Here is a 19,308-nt window from a genome sequence, read left to right as displayed (position 1 = left end):
ACTCCTGAAAAACAGCTGCACTGTCAACAACCTCGTGCCCAATTTAGTAGCACAAGCCAAATTATTTACAACCACAAATGTCATTATTCATTTACTTCCTTTTATTAATTATTGGAATTTGACAAGAAGACAAAAGTTTGTTGCTTTTGCAGCCTGGCCAATAGGTACTGTCTGATCTCCACTTGATTTAGCCTTCAGTCTGGAATGAAATGGTCAGATTATTTGTATTGAATAAATATTATATATCCAAGATCCTTGATTGAGATCTCTTTGTAAAAATAAAAATAAATAAATGTTATTCTATGAGCAAAGACACGTTTATGATATTGTTTTTTTCTTTTCTTCCTCTTTTTTTTGACAATTTTTTTTTTTTCAATTCTGGTGCCGTTTGAAGTTCTACAATTTACATTATGAAATCATCAAACACGCGCATAAAATAAATAACTATATTGTGACACTGACGCACTTTGGACCCTGTAAATATCTATTCTTAGTGCCAACGTGTCTGAAAGGGAGCGAGTCAACATTCCTAAAATACTGAAAGTTGCTCCAGCCTATGCGGTGTGACTGTAAAACCGATGGATGAGATAAGACACCAGGAATCTCGGCTAATTTCAGTAGCAAAAAAAAACAACAACTTTCTTTCCTCTTATTATTATCAGCACCATAGAGAGACAAGTGATAGATAGACCGACAAGCTTTATGTCAGGTGTGAAGTCAAAAAGTTAAAAGCAAGGAATATTGAAGGAAGTCGACGACATGTTAAGAGTCCTTTGCAGCAAGTTACCAATCCCCTCCACGGGAGAACCGGATGTAAAGAAATTTTTCAAAATAAAAGGATTTTGTTTTTCAACATTTATTTATTTGTCCTGCATTGTCTGTACCCTCCTCTTTAGGGTTGACCTGGACAGGTTACAGGGCAACACGGAGAGAGGGGACATATATGCATTCACATATAAGGGCACTTTAGACTAATGTTTGGTGTTCAGGCTAATCATTTAATCTGACAGTTGTGTTTCTGGACTCAACAAAGAAGCCAGAGTACCTTGAGAGAACCCATGTGTGCACAGGAAGAACATGAAAACGCCATGCAAAAAGACTCAGGCTGGGATTCAAACCAACCACCCTTTATGATGCAAGTAACATGTTACAAACACCACATGTTAAGTTGTTTTAGCATTTAATTAATAAGGATATTTCAATTTGTGTCAGTCAGTTTTTATTTAAACAGCACTTTTATGTCCAAAAATATTTAGCCCTCTGCAGCGGCTTCTTGAACTCAAAGATTAGCAACATTGCTCTGAAAAAAATATAAATAGCAATACACAATTAGCCAATGCAAACACTATTTGTTTCTTTCTTGTTTGCTTTTATTTTGGTAAAACAATCCATAACCGGAAGTTGTACGGTTGTTCGTTAACCATTGACGACCGTGTCACACAGGTTGAACACCCCCCACCCCCCTGCGGTGCTGTGCGATTTTATTGCAACTACCTGGTTTGTGACGCTGACGGGGCGCATCTGTGACTAAAGATCCCATCTCTGAACTTCAAGACGTCGGGATTCTCTCTCTCTCTTTTTTATAAATCGCTTAATGTTTTATAAATGAGAGAAAAGAAGTCGGGAGGTTTTATTTTCTGTGGATGAATAATTAACCTGACAACTCAAGCCCTTGTGTACAGAGGAGCAATGATATGAGAAGCTGAGCCACGGATCGGCGTGTGCCTTCACCACTGGTAGAGAAATATATATAAAAATAACACCTCTCGAAACTGCAGGTGTTTTGTTTTAGTTTGTCCTTTAGCTTTTTTTTTCCTTTTTTTTTTACGGCATTTGAACTGGACAAAGTGGACTGTAATCATGCTGGGAGCGGAGAGCAGAGTGGAAAGCCGGCTGAAGAAGCTGGAGTCCATGGTGAAGAATCCGATGTCGTCGCTCAACTTATCAACTCTGCTGGTGAGTGAGCAACATGCCCTGGGGGCCCCACGCAGGTACGGGCGTGAGACGGAGCGAGCTGCGCGCATACTTCAGAACAATTATCCTCCCATAAAGGAGCCGAAGTAAACGCATGCGGGAAAGTACAGCATTGGAATCAAAATAAACCTTTTTAGATTAAAACTTAACGCGTTTACTGAATTAGCTTAACATCAATCTGGGGGTGGAGAAGGAGGCAGAAGGAGCCCCACCTATTAATGTTTCAGCCGCTTTTCCTGCGTGGAATGCAAAACTCCCTGTTTACACACCACAGCAGAAGTATATGAGTGTACAGAGGATCAAATGTGATTGACTTCAACGGCGGACCAGACTGACTGAAACTGAATGTCTTTTTTTAAATAAACAATAATAAAAAATAGGCGGCTGACGGCAACTCAGTCTGTTTGGAATATTTTCTAAAAAGTGAGCATGCATTTAGACAGTAAACTAGCTGTTGTTTTTACCTTCACCGGTTTAGCATACCATACCAAATCCTGAAACTCTACTTCTTGCCTTCCAGCACTATGGTTGATAGGCATGGATCAACATGTCCTGTGCACTTCAGTTTATCTAGAACCACACTTTTCCAAGGAAATACAAAAAAAAAAAAAAAAAAAAAAAAAAAACTTATTTTGGTTATTCAGTTACTCAGGGAAAGGTTGATCATATCTCTTTGGAGAGTTGCAAAATTATTCCAGGAAACATCTTGTACTCCAGAGGGATAAGATCAGGGATAAGTTTAAGGGAGGACTGCGCTATGAATCAATATTGGAGGAAAAAAAAAGGTGTTTTGGTCAAAGGAGACCAAAATAGAACATTTTTGGTTATTTGCAAAATATGCTGGACACTAGGATAACGACTCTAAACATACAGTTTATTTAAAATGCAATGGTTCAGATACAACTCTGAACAATCGCATGTTCATGTGGCGGAATCGCTCGGTCAACTGGATTACAGCAAACGGAAGTACAATGAAAAAAATATTCTGAAAACTATATATGAATAACTTTTCTCCCAGCCAGCAACTATGTGCTAATTTGTGCTGGTCCATAACATACAACGTGAATAAAATACATTTAGCTTTATAGTTAGACATGACAAATGTATCAGGGGTCTGTATTTGTGGAACAATCATCAGTAGGAAAACGTGATAGACAAATAAGGTTGAAGTTTAAGGAGAATTTGTGACCACTCTGCTTGTTAAATGACAGAATTGTGTCTATTCTTGTGCTTGGTGACTCACAAGTAAAGTCCTGAGTACAGGACAGTGATGGCTGATAAATCCAGCCGGCCTCATGTTGCTGCGTAAACAGACAAGTGATGTTTGGTCACTTTCACCTCTGTGTGGTCATTCTTCAAAATGTTGCATTTTTAAAAATATTTCTATTCAGCACCGGCTCCTCTTGTTTAAGCGGTTCTGAGTCGACGTAACAATGGCCACCGTGCTTCCCGACGCTGGGGAAAAAAAACAAGCAGGAAGCCAGAGTCGCTTCCTGGAATTGAGTCTGAGATAATTAGTCATGACCTCACCTCACCGTTTCCTGTTTGTCTAATTTTTGTTTTTGTTTTGGCAGCATAACAGAAGATTAACAGTGTCACACAAACATATAGAAAGTTTTTCAACCCTTTTATTTTTTTAGGGTTATATTTAAAGGGTTATTAATCAACGGGACAATAACTAACAATTTATCAAAAACTACAAAATCCCTTCTCTCCAGTGAGAAACTCCAGCTCATTCTGGGGATCACAAGCCAAATGGGATATATTATCCAGGTGAAAGAGAGCAAGAGTCTGGGATTCCCTCCTGAACCTGTTGCCCTCACAACCCGATTTCTGATAAAAAGAAGACAATGGATGTGTGGGGCTACAAATCCTGTTTAGAAATGTTTCATTTATTGATGATGGCCTCTTTAAAAAAAAAAAAATCAAAGACAAAGGAGTATTGTATTTGTTCAAAAGATCAGCAGTTATTTGAGGAATTAGTCATGTAATTTGTCTAGAAAAACAAAACACCTTTACATTCATGTGACTTATCTCCTAAGGTTGCATAAATGAAGCGTCATGCTATGATGATTACATGTAATTTTTACAATGTATGCTTAAGATTAGTGGCTTGTGGAGTGGTTAATGGGTGGCTTATGTCTTTATCTAAGATAAGCCATGATCTATGTATTGCTTGTAACATTTAATTTCCTCTTTTCAACCATTTTGACTGTGTGCTTGTATTGGTATAGTGTTCATGACGATAAGTAAAACGCAGCAGAGGCTTTTATGTTTACCAGCAATATTCATGGAGTACTAACAATTATGTTTTCAAGAAGGCCAAGAAAAAAAGAGTTGCTGTGGAAATGAAATCATTTTAGAACTAACCAAAGTCATTGGTTAATACAAGACGAGCCTTTTCTGTTCTGATCTTTTTAGTCAAGCCTTCATTATCTAATGCATACCTGATGGCATCGTTTGTCGTGCCTTACCTTACAAAAAGACTCTACCGTGATGAGGACGCACACAGTTGTCCTCATCACAAACATGTTGTCCAAATCTGAACATGATCCAGTTGGCAGCAACTGGATCATGTTCAGATTTGTCCAAATTCCTGAAAACAAAAGAAGTCGAGCGTCTTATTTGAAAGAGGTTGAAATCTTTCACTGCTACAAATTACATGAATGCAGCAAAATGTTCTTCCTTGTGAGGGTGATTGCACCGTTAACTTTTCAGATGTTTCTGTATTTTTTTTTTCTAAAAGTTGATGCAAACTCTTTAGTGCCAAAGAACAAAAAATGTGTGTGTACAAAAACGGCACAAATGGAAATAACGGGGTTAATGGTTCCTGAATTTCAGTTTCCTGCTTTGTTTAAAGCTTAATGCCTTTACATGTCTCCAGGGTAGATGAAACAATGTACTACTGTTGGAGCAAGTCTGACTCATTAATCATAGCCAATAATCCAATGGCTCTATGGTATCAACCACTTTCACCTAAACCTTAAACACCACTTTTTATTACTCTTTTTCACCGGCAAAGAGCCATGAGTCAATGATTCAAGCTCTAAATGGCGAACATGTTTTTGACATTCTGAAAGTTTGTAATCCGTTATCCGCTTAACGTGTTAAACAGATGTTACAGATCTTTCCAAAGCTGCCAAATGTCCTGCATTCATTGAAAAGCCCAGCTTTAGATGAAGATGAATGAAGTGGAGTTACAGAGTTTCAAGTTGAGGTTTGTAAAATTAATCCTGCACTTTCTGCTCATAGTATTAAGTTACAGATTTCCCGTAGACTTTGATGGTGTACTGTGGGCTTTTAAAGTTGATCAAAATATTTGAATCCATTGGTTATAAACATGATGTGACGTACACCCTTTGCTCAGAACATGGTATGCAAGTAAAACAGATATTTGTTTTGCTTCACTTGTGATAAAATGGATGCATTTTCTATAGAAAAATAGATTCTTGCCTGAAAATTCCCTATACATTCAGAGCAAAGCTTAAATGGACTGGAACCATGACAGAATTACAGGAAGGGACCCTATGCTCACTCCTAAAGAGGTCCAGCACAGACTCTTTAAAGGGTCACCAATCTGTCTGCCGTTAATTTCTTTAGGAAGTTTATCAGGAAATAGCCTCTTGCGTCCTACTGTTAAAGATATACATGTGGAAAGCTTGCTACATGTTGTTAAGGGTTTCACAGAGACTAAATGCTTTGGTCAGATCAGACAAGGCTGAAGGAAACATTCCTGATGTGAAACAAAGAAGGATGGAATGGAAAAGTACCTTACTGGGACTGTTAAGCTTGGTGGAGGATCTGTGATGCTGTGGGCATGTTTCTCTTACAAAGACAGTGGAAGAGTTGTTTAAAAATTATGACATCATTAAATCTTTAAAATCTGGTGGCCTGTGGCAGAAAATTGGAAACCTGTTGTGTTTGGGTCAGGGTTCTGACCCCTGAAACCTACGGACCAATCAACACAGACATGTCTCGCTCTACAGTCGTATTTAAGACATTTACATTGTCTTTCTAAAAGATTGCCGTAAAAATCAAACCATTGTGGACCCTGTTGTAGCACATTTTATCTGTTACATTTTTTAAAAATGTCCCTATTTTGTATTTTCTAACATCATGATGGAATGAAATTCGCCAAGCTGTGAATCATCAGATGCTGAAGCGGTTTATGATTTAGCTGTTATAAATGAGCTTCTTCCTGTTTCCTCTGAGCTTCGTGTATTAGATTTACTGGTATCGCTCATTCTTTCGTAAAAGTGCTTTGGCGTGCTTGTTTTGGCAGGAATTGACAAGAAGTGTTGTTTGAGTTTGTTAGACTCACTTTAATAAAAACAGTTACACACTTGCTAAATTTAACAAAAAGTTTGATTAGATACAAGTTTGATTAGCTCTCTGTAAGAATGCAAACAAAACTAAACGATGATCATGCATCGCAGTGGCATCGAGGTACTGCGATGTTGGGTAACTGCGTCTTGGAGGATCATTTAGTAGAAGCACATGTTGCATCAGACTGGGATGTGAGCTGAACTGTAACTTCTATGCTGGGGAAGGTCATGGCAACAATTCAGATTGGACTAAATTCATGCATGTAGAATAAAGTATTATTATTTTAGATACTCATTAATGCGGGTTGTCATTGACAGGAGTTTAATGAAAGTCTGAGCTCAGAATTTTGTTCACAGAGCATGCTTTTTTTGAGAAGATGATGCATGAAAATAACCATGTTTAAAATATTACTATCTCTTTAGTCGGCAAAGAAGAATATTAATGTGATTCAAAGGTTTTTCAACTATAACCACACGCAGTCGACTTCATGTTTCCTCCGGTTCTATTGAACATGTTATTAAATCGTTTAAGCAGACCTCACTCTCCCCTGCAGCAACATACCACAGTCATAAAAATCTGAGTAAATATCCACTGTGGAAAGTGATCACAGATCTTTGATCACTTAGTGGGACGAGCCACATAGAGGCTCGTCCCACAATAGCTTCTGAGCCTTTACGTCTATTTCCATCTGCCTGCGGTGGTGGTGGTGGGGGGGAGGGGGGTAAGGGGGATTTCGCCTCACCACTGCTATTTAAAGGTGCAGAATTGTTCCACCCCTGATCACCCCAACCCCCACAAGTCCCAGAACAAACAGACCGATGGCTCAACTTCCCTAGGCACACACATGCATGTTGGGTGACTCAACTTGACCCCTGGTTGGGGGAACAGAGGGTCACTCTGCATTCTAACCCCCACCTCCCTCACCCACCTGTCCAACTGTCCTGCCAGCCCCTTAGGTCTAGGATCAGAGAGACATTTTGGATTTACATGCAACCCGAAACCCCTCATTTGAGCTCTGATGACACCACAGAGACCCCGGCTGTTAGTCGGATGCTCCCACTAACCCCCTCTGTTGAGGCACAGAAATGGTCTGAGTGTTCTGGAAGTCGGCCTTCACCTCATGTGGTTAGCCGTAGTTTTGAAATGGCTTGTCAGACGTGTGTTTCTATTGATCCAGAATATATTCTACTATTGTGTTTATTTTCTTTAATTTTCGCTCCCATTCAAGTTGTATTTGAGGAAATTTGGTTACTAAAATACTTCCCCTGTCTTTTACTGCTTTGTCCATTCATTTGGTTCTAATACCTGTTAGCAGGCAAAAGCAGGTCATCTAGCAGATGAAAAATTATTTTCAGACAGATTAGTAAACACGAAAATGAGACTTTTGACTTTGAAACATAGTTTAGTTTTTGTCTTATCTTGTTTATTTAAAACAATAAAACTCCACAGAAAGAACACCTTGTAGAGAAGGGAGCAGAATGTTCAGACTTTACATAAAAGATACCAGTTTCGAGAGACTTCAGATGTTCTTTTGGAAGGAATACATTTTTTTTTTTTTTTTTTAAGAATTGGCCCAAAAATATGAAAAACATGGAAGATTGTCGTCACATGTTTAATGCAGCCAGTACTTGCCAGAAATTCCCACAGCTCCTTTAGTGTTTCTGTGCTCCTCTTGGAAGCCTACTTTGTCATTAATCTTCGATGGATGTCTAGTTTTTGGTAATGTTGCTGTTGTGCCATATTTCCTCCATTGTGCTCCTTGGTATGTTTTATGCCTGGGAAATTGTTTGATACTCCTTCTCCTGACTGGTACTTTCTGACACCTTCATAGTCAACAGTTTGTAGCTAAGTATTCTATAGTTTTTCAGCAATATATTTTTTTGTAAACTGGCATCTAATTTTTGTCAGATAATTTGGAGGTTGAAAATGAATCGATGATTTAAAAGAGAGTGACTATGTCAATTTTCTGTGATATATACCTTGATATGCTGCTAAAAAGTGTCCTATAAATAAATACAGATGTAAAACATTGTGAGAGTTTCTAACTCTGAATCTTGAATGTTAAAAGGCATCCAAACTTGGAAATGAAATCATTTAAATATAATATTTGCATATGTTTTCTGTCTCAGTTGTCATAAAAAAAATAAATTAATGTTTTTTTTTGTTTTGTCTTTCAGGATTCCATGAATGCCTTAGCTCATGATCTCAACTACCCCTTCCTGCGAAAGAACAAGAACATTGAGGCATTTCTGAACAGATGTAAGAGCTACTCTTTGTGTTTTTTGTGTTTTGGTGCTTTGTCCTTTTTCTATTTTCTTTCCATGTTTTTTGTCCTCGGTTTATTATTTAATCCCAACAAACATGTTTCAGTACTGCAGTCAAATATGCAAGATTTGTATAATTGAAATAACTGTTTTTCACTTCTTGGCCAGAGCTGTGCGTTTGTTGCTTTTCTCATTTTCAAAAGGGTCAAATGTGGGTTTTTTTTAAGTTTATTCAGATACTGACAGGTTGGTGCCTCAGGCAGTCGAGTTTAGTAACGGCATTCTTTTACTATAGAGTCATGTCATGAAAATTCAGCTCATTATTCTTCCCTGAATAATAAAAGGGATTCTATGTGGCAGATATCATCATCATCATCATCTGGAGGCATGCATATGTTAATGTTGTCTAAACTTGTAGGTGCAAGCTACCCTGAGGGCTGGGCGCCAGTTGCCAAATATGAATGAATTCTTCTGAAGCTGAAAAATGCCAGTTCCATTTCCTGGAAAATATGTCAAATAAAAGCTTAATCTGTTTGATTTGACTGACCATAGAGCAATTAACCAAATATGTAAACTGAGATAAGTTCCCATGATGAAAGTAAAATTACCATGGTTTCATGGTGTTTACATAAAACAGACATGTGTAACAGAGTCTAACTGCTTTCTAAACACACAAGTATTTCTGCTACTGTTTAAAAAAGTAGCATTTTGTCACCTTTCTAAAATAATGGCCTAAGTAGATTTTGGATTTTTCCCCCTTAAATCTTTTATTATTATTATTATTACTATTATTATTATTATTATTATTATTATCATTACCAAAATCACATTTTGCAAAAAAATAACGTAAGTCTTCCTAAATTTTAGGAAGCTGCTGATTTTGATTTTTACAGTTATAGTTTCTTAATAAACTGGTTTTGACACATTGAATTAAAACCAAAAAACACAAATAATAATGCTAGGTTTATTATTTGTGAATCTGATTTTGAATTGAATTAATCAAAAAAGTATAAAGTTGATTCAGTACATTTTAAGTACAACACAGGATATTTTATATTAGAGCTGCACAAATTTAACTGATAGTATACACAAACAGCAGGTCTTAACCATTGCGTAATTTACATGTCATTTGTTCCATGTGATTTTTTTTATATAACATTAACATAACAAGAAGGGTGAGTGGAGTTGCTTAAATTTCCATATAACGACTTTCTGTGCCTTTGGCATTATTTCCAGTCAAATTTGCTTTTCCTGTTAGACAGAGAAAATTCTCAGAGACTTTTCTGGTCAGTTGTCTGGCAGCGTGTAGCAACAGGCAGGGAGGGGCAGCACTTCACTACACTTTACTATGGTCAATAAATGCATTTCAAACCATAAGAGGGGTATGGCAAAAACCTGTAGCAGCTTTCAAAGAATCCTCAGTAAACCTTGATACCAAGGTCCAAAATGGGTGGGAGTGTTTCTAGCTCTTATCTTTAGACTTCTCTTTTTCAGAGGCTGATCATGTCCATAAACAATCTGCAACATTGTGCCATTTAACGATGTGTGGGCAGAGTGGTTTTATTTGAAAACACTTTTGAAACTTGTTGCCAGGATCAAATTCCCCTCCTTAGTTTCGGCTCGCATAGATTTGTTGCCTACAAAGTGTTTTAGTTAAATGTATGTTTAACTAAATTAACTTTAGTGCACGTATGTGTAACTACTGCAGATGTATTTTAAGATGTGGTGTTCGTTTTTGTTTAAAATGATCCATTCAAGCATCTTTATTACTTGTGCCATTTATTTTGTTTATGTTTTAGTAACGTGTCCCCTAAATACGTTTTCTAATTAAATAAGCCTTCTTTTTGTTGATATTATTTATTTCATAATGTATCTACAAAGATTCCAGTTCTTGTCCTAATAGCGTTTGATATGTTCGAAAAGACTCCCAAAAGGCAAATATAAAGTGGACCGCAAGGCTAACCCAAGTAAATCGATGGTATTGTCCACGTTTTCTCTGCAGTTTCATTTGAAATTGAGATGATAATCTATGCAGATCACAAAAAGTACATTTTTCTTGACCTTTGAATAAAAATTTCCAAAAGGTATTTTGAATAGAAGTGGCAGCAGATTGAGCTTTTGTGATGCTGAAGTATTCTACTCCTATCTCTTATCTGCAGATGAGAAGCTGGTGAATGAACTGCGAGAGCTGCAGGTGAAGGTTGACGACTTTGAAAAAGTGAAGTTGATCGGGAGAGGAGCCTACGGTGAAGTGCAGCTGGTGAGGCGTTTCTCTCTTACTGCCCTGTAAAAGAAGAAAATATTTATTTTAACCTTTATATTTCATTGTTAAGCTCCGCGTTTGAAGTAGAGAATTTTTCCTGCTTTTCCTGAATTTAACAGTTTGCTTCTGGGCCACTAGAGGGAGCAACCATCAAGACAAATAAAAAAAAAAAACACCCTGTTTTAAACACAGAACTGTAAAATATTTTTCACATCATTTCCTACCTAATGAATCATACATTTTGAAACTGGCTGTAATTCCTTGCTCTCATCTTGGCCTCGTTTTTTAACTACCTTCCTTCTGCTGGAAGGCAGTTAAAATCAGGTATCTGATAAGATGTTTGTCTGTTGGAACGAGTCCGGACAGGCTTTGTGTGGGGTATGAATATGAAGTCTGGTGAGGGGGTGTGAAGGGGTACTCGTCTGTGTTTGTGCTTAGCGCTTGTGTAAGCATGTCTTCTTATGGGTGTGTACAACACTCGCTGCTTCCCGTTTCATGTCTGGATCTCTGCTGTTATCTCAGTCATTGTGACATTCCAACAGTTCTCTCCTTATTGTCCTTGTGGAGTTGTTACTGTTTACATTCCAGCATCGTCTCCTCTCTCTTATCTGCCTGGCCTTATTTACAGGTCCGTCACAAGGCCTCGAAGAAGGTTTACGCCATGAAGCAGCTCAGCAAGTTCGAGATGATCAAAAGGTCAGACTCGGCCTTCTTCTGGGAGGAGAGGCACATCATGGCGTTTTCCAACAGTCCCTGGATTGTTCAGGTGTGGATGTGTATTTCTTTCCGCAACACGCGGAAAATTATGTGATAGACCAATAAAAAGTGGTACATTATTGAAGGAAAATGCATTATGCTTTTACTTTGGTACCTCTGAATAAAAGACACTCATATGCCTTTAGAAGTCACCTTAATGGTAAATTCAGTGCAACAAGAGTGTAATTTAATCTCACTACAGATCCAGGTGTTCTGTGAAGGTCTAAGGGGTTTCTTAGAGAACATCTGTGAACAAACAGCGTCCTGTTAACAAAGAAACACAGAAGTTTAAGAGAAGTTTAAAACAAGTTTAGGTCATAACACTGTATCCTAAGCATTCAATGTCTTTTACAACACTCCTGAAAAGTGAACATTGCAACTCTATCGAGGCGTACATGTCCACATAAATTAGGAGGCCTGACAAGGAGAGGCTAAAACGGCAAAGCAGTGAAGAGATGAGAGAATCTGTTGACAGTTCAGCTATTACTTGCACATTTAACAGGCTTTTACTTTTTGAATTCCTGACTGCTGAGCTACTGATGCATTCAGACTACAATTTAAGTGACTAAAAACAATACATCAGTGTTTTCATCAGCATTCTGCAGCTTTAGCTGTGTAATGTTGCTGCGTCCTTTTGCAAGTGGCTCACTCTAGCCTTACTCATGTTTTCACCATTTGTCTCCTTGCAGCAACAGAACCACCCACAAGGTTTCTCTTTGAGATTTCAGCTATTTGTCAGGCACACCTTTAACACGGCAGGAATCCCATCCATAATAGGATCCCACAGGGAAAAAAAAAAAAAAAAAAACAAGAAACAAAAAGCAGTTTCACTTCTGTCCAGGCAACGCCTCTTTAGATCATCTTGCAGATATGTTTCATGGTGTTAATCCGGATGTTCCAATCAAATCCTACAAACGTAATGGTTTTATTAACTGCTAAGGCAATTAAAAGATGTGAAACAAAAATCCAGTTTGAAATAATAAGTTTCTTTTGTGCTACCTGGCAACCAATCTTATTTTATTTGCAACTTTATTTGCTATAGAGTTGTAACAAGGAACTTGTGTGTTATGTTGGTTATTTTGAATGAAGTTTAAATAGAACATATGTTTAAATTAAAAATTTGAAAACTAAACTAATTAAGCTACAATAACTTAATATTTTAGATAAATCAGTTGAACCTGGTTGTTGTTTTTTTTCTAGCTAGAGTTGACATAATCCTGGCATCAGGTTTGCAGTAATGATTTTTGACTTTCACTATTGGCTGTGAAACAATGAACAGCAATTGTGAAATCTGTATCAGTGCAAAAATCTTTAAGCACTTAGACATGACATTTATGTGTGGAATGGACATCATTCCAGCTTTGCTGCGCTTTCCAAGATGATCGGAACCTCTACATGGTGATGGAGTTCATGCCGGGCGGAGATGTGGTCACACTCACCATAAACTACGACATCCCCGAGAAGTGGGCTCGCTTCTACACGGCCGAGTTGGTGCTGGCGCTGGATGCCATCCACTCTATGGGTTTCATCCACCGCGACATTAAACCGGACAACATGCTGCTGGACCAGCACGGACACCTCAAACTAGCCGACTTTGGCACCTGCATGAGGATGAACTCGGTAGGTTGATTGTTGTGAATTGGAGTGAATGAGATGTTTCACTATTTCTGAAACTTTAGAAGTGAAAATGCATTTAGTTATTCTTTGTCAGGGAAATATGTTTGCTGTATTGTCACTTGGAGCTCTAGTGCACCATCAGGTGTTCAAATAGTGGAAGTGCCACTCAAAATTGCACTTGAACTGTTTTGAAAAGCTTCAGGATTTACTTTGCTAAGCACCCAAATCAAAATGCCTCTGTGGTTCTGCCTCTGGTGTGGAGCAGGAAGTGTTTCTCAGCTTTTCACCACAGCTTTTTAAAATAGCTTCTCCTACATATTTGTGCCTTTGGGGAAATCGTCTGAAGTCATTACAAACACCTCGACATGCATTATGGTTTCTTGCAATTAAATTTTTTGTGTAAGTATATATAAAGACGTGTATTGCTGGTAAGTAACTAAATAAATTATAACGATATGCTTCATTTATATAGCATCTTTCAAGACAGAAAATACAAAGTGCATCAATAACATTTTAAAAATTATAGAACTAAAAAGGAAAAACTGTATAAGCAAAAATGAAAATAAATAAATAAATAAGTACCAGAAGCAAAATATATAAAACCAAATCAGGAAAGTAAACATAAAATGTAAGACTAAATTCAATAATATTTGTAAAAAAAAAAAGGTATAACACACAGAAAAACTTTGTTGAGAAAAAATATGGGTCCCCTAAAAAACTTAAAAAAAAAAAAAAAGCTTTATCATTCTAGGCAAAAGTTTTTCTTTCTAGACACTAATTTGATTAAATTGAGAATAAGCAGTGCCAAACGGGGGCTTCAGCAGACACCACTGTCTCTTACTTTGTGATTACCATTGTAAAAAGTAAAAGGTTGACTTTTTTGGATCAGCAAACTAACACAGCTCACAAAAGAGTTTTTCAAGTCATGAAAATATGTCTTGATGTGTTCTGTAAGATCAGCAATAGTTATTGGAAGACAGATTTAGTTGGGGACTTTGACACGGATCATCTCTGTATATATTAAATAGTGTGTCCCCAGACCTGATACTTTGAATCTTATACTTATGGTTGTGTGTTTGCTTGTCTACAGTCTGGTATGGTGCACTGTGTGACAGCTGTAGGCACACCAGACTACATCTCCCCGGAGGTGCTTCAGTCTCAAGGCGGTGATGGTACCTACGGTCAGGAATGTGACTGGTGGTCTGTTGGAGTTTCTTTGTACGAATTGCTTGTTGGTGAGTTTCAGTTTAAATTCACAAGTATGAACTTCTTTCTGTGGGTTTATTGGTAAAAATCTAGGAAGCTTTAATCTCTAATATTCATCACAGGCGAAACTCCGTTCTATGCCGAGTCTCTCATCGGAACATATGGGAAGATCATGAACCACCATAACGCTCTGGTCTTTCCGGACGATGTGGAGATGTCTCAGAATGCCAAAGATCTCATAAGTGCTTTTCTCACTGACAGGTTTGATCATCAAACGTTGTCAAATGTTCTTAGACCATTAGACCATTTTTTTAAATATAAATCATAATCCACTTCATGTGTATGAACATGCTGATTAGCTGGAGCCATTTTGGGTTTCTCGCTGTTTGGCTGCATTACCCAATCACAGACCTACGAACAGTTTAGTTGTCTGGGCCTTGATACAAGACAGCATCACTCAAAAAGGTAAAAAAAAAAAAAGAAATGAGTGCCTAGAATTGCTTGAATTAGATTGAAATTTACTGGTTCCTCTGGGAAATTACCAGCAGCAGTCCACTGACAGAAAAAAAAAAAACCCTAGACAATCATACTTAACAAAAAATGAGAAATCCAAACAAAACTGTCATAATTTTATTAATTGTTGATCTTTGATGTAAAGTTATATTGTTTTGTTGAAAAATGGAAACCAATTTGTGAACAAAACCAAAATTCCTCTCTGTGTCCCGTCATCCCACTACCTCTGGGTGCTTGGCGGCGGAGCGGTGTGGCAGCTTGAGTTGGTCGTAATGGAATGACTAGCTCAACTTCAGGCATATGCTGAAGAAAAGACGCAGATTTGAAGATGATTGTGATGTTGATGATTATTATTTATGACCATTTAAAAATATCATAACCCATATCATAATAAAAATCTCCTTCGGCTGCTGACAGATTTGTTTTTCGACTGATTTTGGTGTTATCTAGGCCATTCCACCCCAATCAGTGAGTCATTTAGCACATATAAAAATAAAAAAAAACATTCAATTTGATGCACTCTAGGCAATACTGAAATTAGGAATTATTCATTGTTGAAGTATTTTCAAATTAGACAATGTTTTTTGTTGTTTTTTTGAGTCTGTCTGCCTAAAATAGCTGAATGAATCCAAAGGTTTCTTAATGACATCAGAATTTAAGCTTAAATTCTGGTTTATTCATTCACTGAATGAATAAATGGCTAGTGGTCCTGCTTTGTGGCCGTTTCCAGTGGAAGAGACCACTTCCTGTTTACATTACTGACCCCTCCCCAGAAAAGGCTTTAAACACAGGCCCTTTCTGCTTCTCTACAGAGCAGCCTTTCATTTTTTCCTTCTCACTGAGTTTATTTGCTTTCTCACTCACTATTCTCTCACCACGCACAGAATCCGATGTGTCTATGTGAGGCAGTCACACACACACACACATTCGCTAATCACTGCATGCACTTAACCCACATACTCTGTCATTGTCTTCCCATTTTGCTGGATCATTCATTCGGTCTTGTTCCCCCCTCTCCTCCCACCCTCTCTCTTTGAGTTATCTCATTTTTCCTTTATGTGCAACATTTTATACCTGACTGCTGCCAATTTCCATTTCTCTTACCCCTATTTACTCCTTTAGTGTTCTGGGCACAAAGACATAGCTTTTAAACTTAGCTCGGTTGCACGTGTTTTTTTTTTTTTTTTAATGGACCCATCAGAAAACTCCGCTCTCTCCCCTTCTTGCTTGATCTGGAATGTCCCACACGTGGCAAGCCCAAACTGCCACACCCCTCTGCCGCCATGCACCCAGAGGTATTGGGGTGGGGGGATGCAGAGAGGCATTGAAGGAGGGAAAGTTCTGTGTTGCCGACGGTTCCTCACGCTAACTTTCTGCCATTCTGAAACTATATTATCTTGGCTCTGGCTGAACACAGGAGGTTCTCTGCAGCAGCGGTCATGCGGCTCTCCATTCTGGCCAGTTTGGTCAGTGCAGTCATTCCACTGGGCTCTGTGTTTTTGGGATGACATGTTAGTGATGGTGGGTGGAGGGGCGGGGTGAGGTGGAGAGTGTTTTGCATTCTCACTAAGGCAACTCGCCTCTCAACGCGCCTCTGCCTCCTCCTTGTTGCTGTGTGCAGGAAGGTTCGACTGGGCCGCACCGGAGTGGATGAGATCAAACGTCACCCCTTCTTCAAGGACGACCAGTGGACCTTTGACAACATCCGTGACAGTAAGTGGGCACGTGGTGCATGTCTCTGAGCCTGTGCAGGTGTAGGTTTCCTCTGTTATTCCCATGTCTGGTAATGTGCGCCTTAGTCTTGTTGCCATTTCTGTCTTATCACCTCCAGCTCATTCCATTCCCTTTCCAGATTTGCTCCGCTTTAGCCTGTGATTTCAGTTTATTTCCAGCTCCTGCACCAGTAAGCCTTCACTTATGCTACACATGCTGTCCATATGGTCTCGTATCTGGCATCAAATGATGGGACGCTTTGTGGAGCAGGACATCATGTTATTGCGCAAATCCTTCTGGAAATCAGCTCATATGGAGTATATCTTTTTTTTAAAAATGCATTAAAGATAAGAGCAGCAGATTTCAAATAATACTGGTTTGCTGTCGTGTATTTAAAGACTTAATGTATTTAAAATTTATAAGACAACATGCTGGAAAGAGAGCAATTACAGCCACTGTTGGTGAAATTAAATAGCTTGATTATGGCAGGTTTACTAACATTGCCCACTATTTTAATTGTTGTTTTTAAGTCTAAAATTATACACACTTGCAGTTTAGTTGAAGATTAAATGACTAATTAACCGTTTATTAGCTGGTTAATTAGTCTTCGTTCTTCTGAGGTTGGCATCCTGCAGCCAGCTGCTTAACAGACATTCCCAGGCCTCCTTAATGGCAGTTGTAAAGCAGCGTCACCCTAATAAGGCGGAGCTGATCAGCAGTGTGCAGCAAAAGTTGGAGTGAGGGAAACTTTGTTTCGTTTCTCCCTCTCTTCTGGAACGTCGCTCGAAGTATTATTTTTCTCTCGAACTATGATTTTCATCGTTTGTTTTGCTTTTATGATTTATAAAATATTTGTCGTGGAAAGCAATGTAATATTGTTTTGATGTTTAGTTAGTTATTAAATTCGTTTTCCATATAATTTAGCCTCACTTTTTTTGTTCTTTTTTTTCCCCCCCCATAGAGTTTTATGTAATTGCTACATTCGAAACATTTAATTTCAAGTCAGATTATTTAACGTGGATATCCTTAATTTTTTAACTCATAAAATGTTTTAATATTACTTGAGTCTGATCAGATTCTTGTCTCTGGATGGTTTTGTGTACATATGGCGGATAAAAATCTTGTCATACAGGTCAGTGAGATCAAGTGTGGGACTTGGATAACATTACTCTACAGTGTGCACTTCTCTTTGTAACTTAAAACAAAAAAAAAATAGTCTTTACAAGAAGCTCTTTGTGCATTGCTGAAATTATAGGATATGGGGTGGAAAAAAGAGGAAGAAAATTAGAATTTCTACATTAGGATTATGAAGAGCACCTTTGTGTCTGTGAGTGATTACATTCAGAGCCTTTTCCTTTCGCCTCCCCATTTCTCCGCTGCACCTGGCTCTGATTATAAGGGCAGACTAAAGTTCTGATCAGAGCCTTGCAGTCTGGAACATAAAACCACCGCTGTGCCACTGCTGCGCTGCACATGCATGTCCTCTTTCTCTCTCTCTCTCCCTCTCAAACACACACACGCACGCAGGCAGACGCGCACACACAGGCTCAACACGCACTGGAAACATGAGCCAGATCTATTTCTTGTTTCCTGCAGAGCCCTATCTGTGCACTCTTTAGATCTTTAAGAACGAAACGACTCCCTGCTACGCAAGGCCTTTGCTCTGTGCTGCGGCTCTTATCTCCTTCCGTTTTCTTGCTTACGGCGGTGATTGCAGCGAAATGACGGGCGAGTGGATGCAGGGGCTGAGAAAGGCGCATCCTCCGTAGCAGCGGGCGGGACGATCGTGTGGCCTCGTCTAATGAGAGGGGCGCCCCGTTTCGAAGGGTTCCGACTCTCTTTTTCACTCTCACTGTGGCCGCGGCTGCCTGTCATTAGACTCTCCCTATCAGAGAGCATTCTGGGAAGTCTTGCCACAAGGCCATCCATGTCTCTTTCTGTCTCACCACACGTTTGACTTTTTTTTTTTTTTTTTTTTTCCAAGTTTCTAGTTTTACATCACCCCCTACGTTGATATCATTCGTGCGTATTCATCAAGCTGACGGTCAAGTCTCGACCTAACAGTAATGAGCTGTTTGCACAGAGCCAGAATTACACCCGTCTGAGGCTGCTTGTCTTTTATTTAATTGGAATCTTTTTATAGACTAAAGGACCATTTTTATCTGATTGGCCCCTGCACGGATTTGTGTCTGCACGCTGTGTCGTGTTCAAAAGTGTGCTTGCTCTTGTGAAAGGAGAGCAGAGGGTGCTGTATTTTTTATTTTTTTCTGCTGCTGTGGTCAGGATTCATTTGTGAAAGGTAGCTGTGTGTGTGGGGCACAAAGCAAGCACTGTGTGGGGAAAAGGAGTGGTGTCAAGCTCACGCCAACCTGTAGGAAACGTACTCCTACTGCAGGCCGTGCCAAAGTTGGCACAGGGTTGGCTGAACGGGGTGAAAAAAAATAAAATATTCAGTGCTAAAATGTTTTCAAGGAAGGGTTTTTAAATGCTCTTCGCCTGCTGGATCTTCTTCACGTTTTGTCACATTGCAATCCTCTACATTCACTGCACGGACCAAATGTTAAAGTGGAAGGAGGATGATTTATTTTTTTTTTTTTCACAGTTTTCTTCCAAGTAAAAATTTAGAAACGAGGCTTTTTTTTATTTTTATCTTGATGCACTTAGCTAAAACCTAAT

At 38.7% G+C, this 19,308-nt stretch overlaps 1 protein-coding gene across 4 annotated transcripts in view; it reads left to right on the top strand.

The window, feature by feature from the left end:
• Positions 1–1,482: 1,482 nt before the first annotated feature.
• Positions 1,483–19,308, top strand: part of LOC103134220 (rho-associated protein kinase 2-like) — a 35,715-nt gene continuing 17,889 nt past the window's right edge. For all 4 annotated transcript variants that reach the window (XR_001661496.1, XM_016668957.1, XM_016668952.1 and 1 more), the window contains exons 1-8: positions 1,483–1,956; positions 8,478–8,559; positions 10,724–10,824; positions 11,456–11,593; positions 12,943–13,203; positions 14,291–14,435; positions 14,529–14,667; positions 16,541–16,632. Coding sequence is in view for 3 of the 4 variants with exons in the window: in XM_016668957.1 (XP_016524443.1) it covers positions 1,861–1,956; positions 8,478–8,559; positions 10,724–10,824; positions 11,456–11,593; positions 12,943–13,203; positions 14,291–14,435; positions 14,529–14,667; positions 16,541–16,632 (1,054 nt within the window). In the remaining variant the exon portion in view is untranslated. The remainder of the gene's footprint in view (positions 1,957–8,477; positions 8,560–10,723; positions 10,825–11,455; positions 11,594–12,942; positions 13,204–14,290; positions 14,436–14,528; positions 14,668–16,540; positions 16,633–19,308) is intronic.

This window comes from Poecilia formosa, unplaced genomic scaffold (assembly GCF_000485575.1).
Source record: "Poecilia formosa unplaced genomic scaffold, Poecilia_formosa-5.1.2 Scaffold1, whole genome shotgun sequence".
In the NCBI taxonomy this organism is placed as follows: domain Eukaryota; kingdom Metazoa; phylum Chordata; class Actinopteri; order Cyprinodontiformes; family Poeciliidae; genus Poecilia; species Poecilia formosa.
This window is presented reverse-complemented; position numbering and strand designations above follow the sequence as displayed.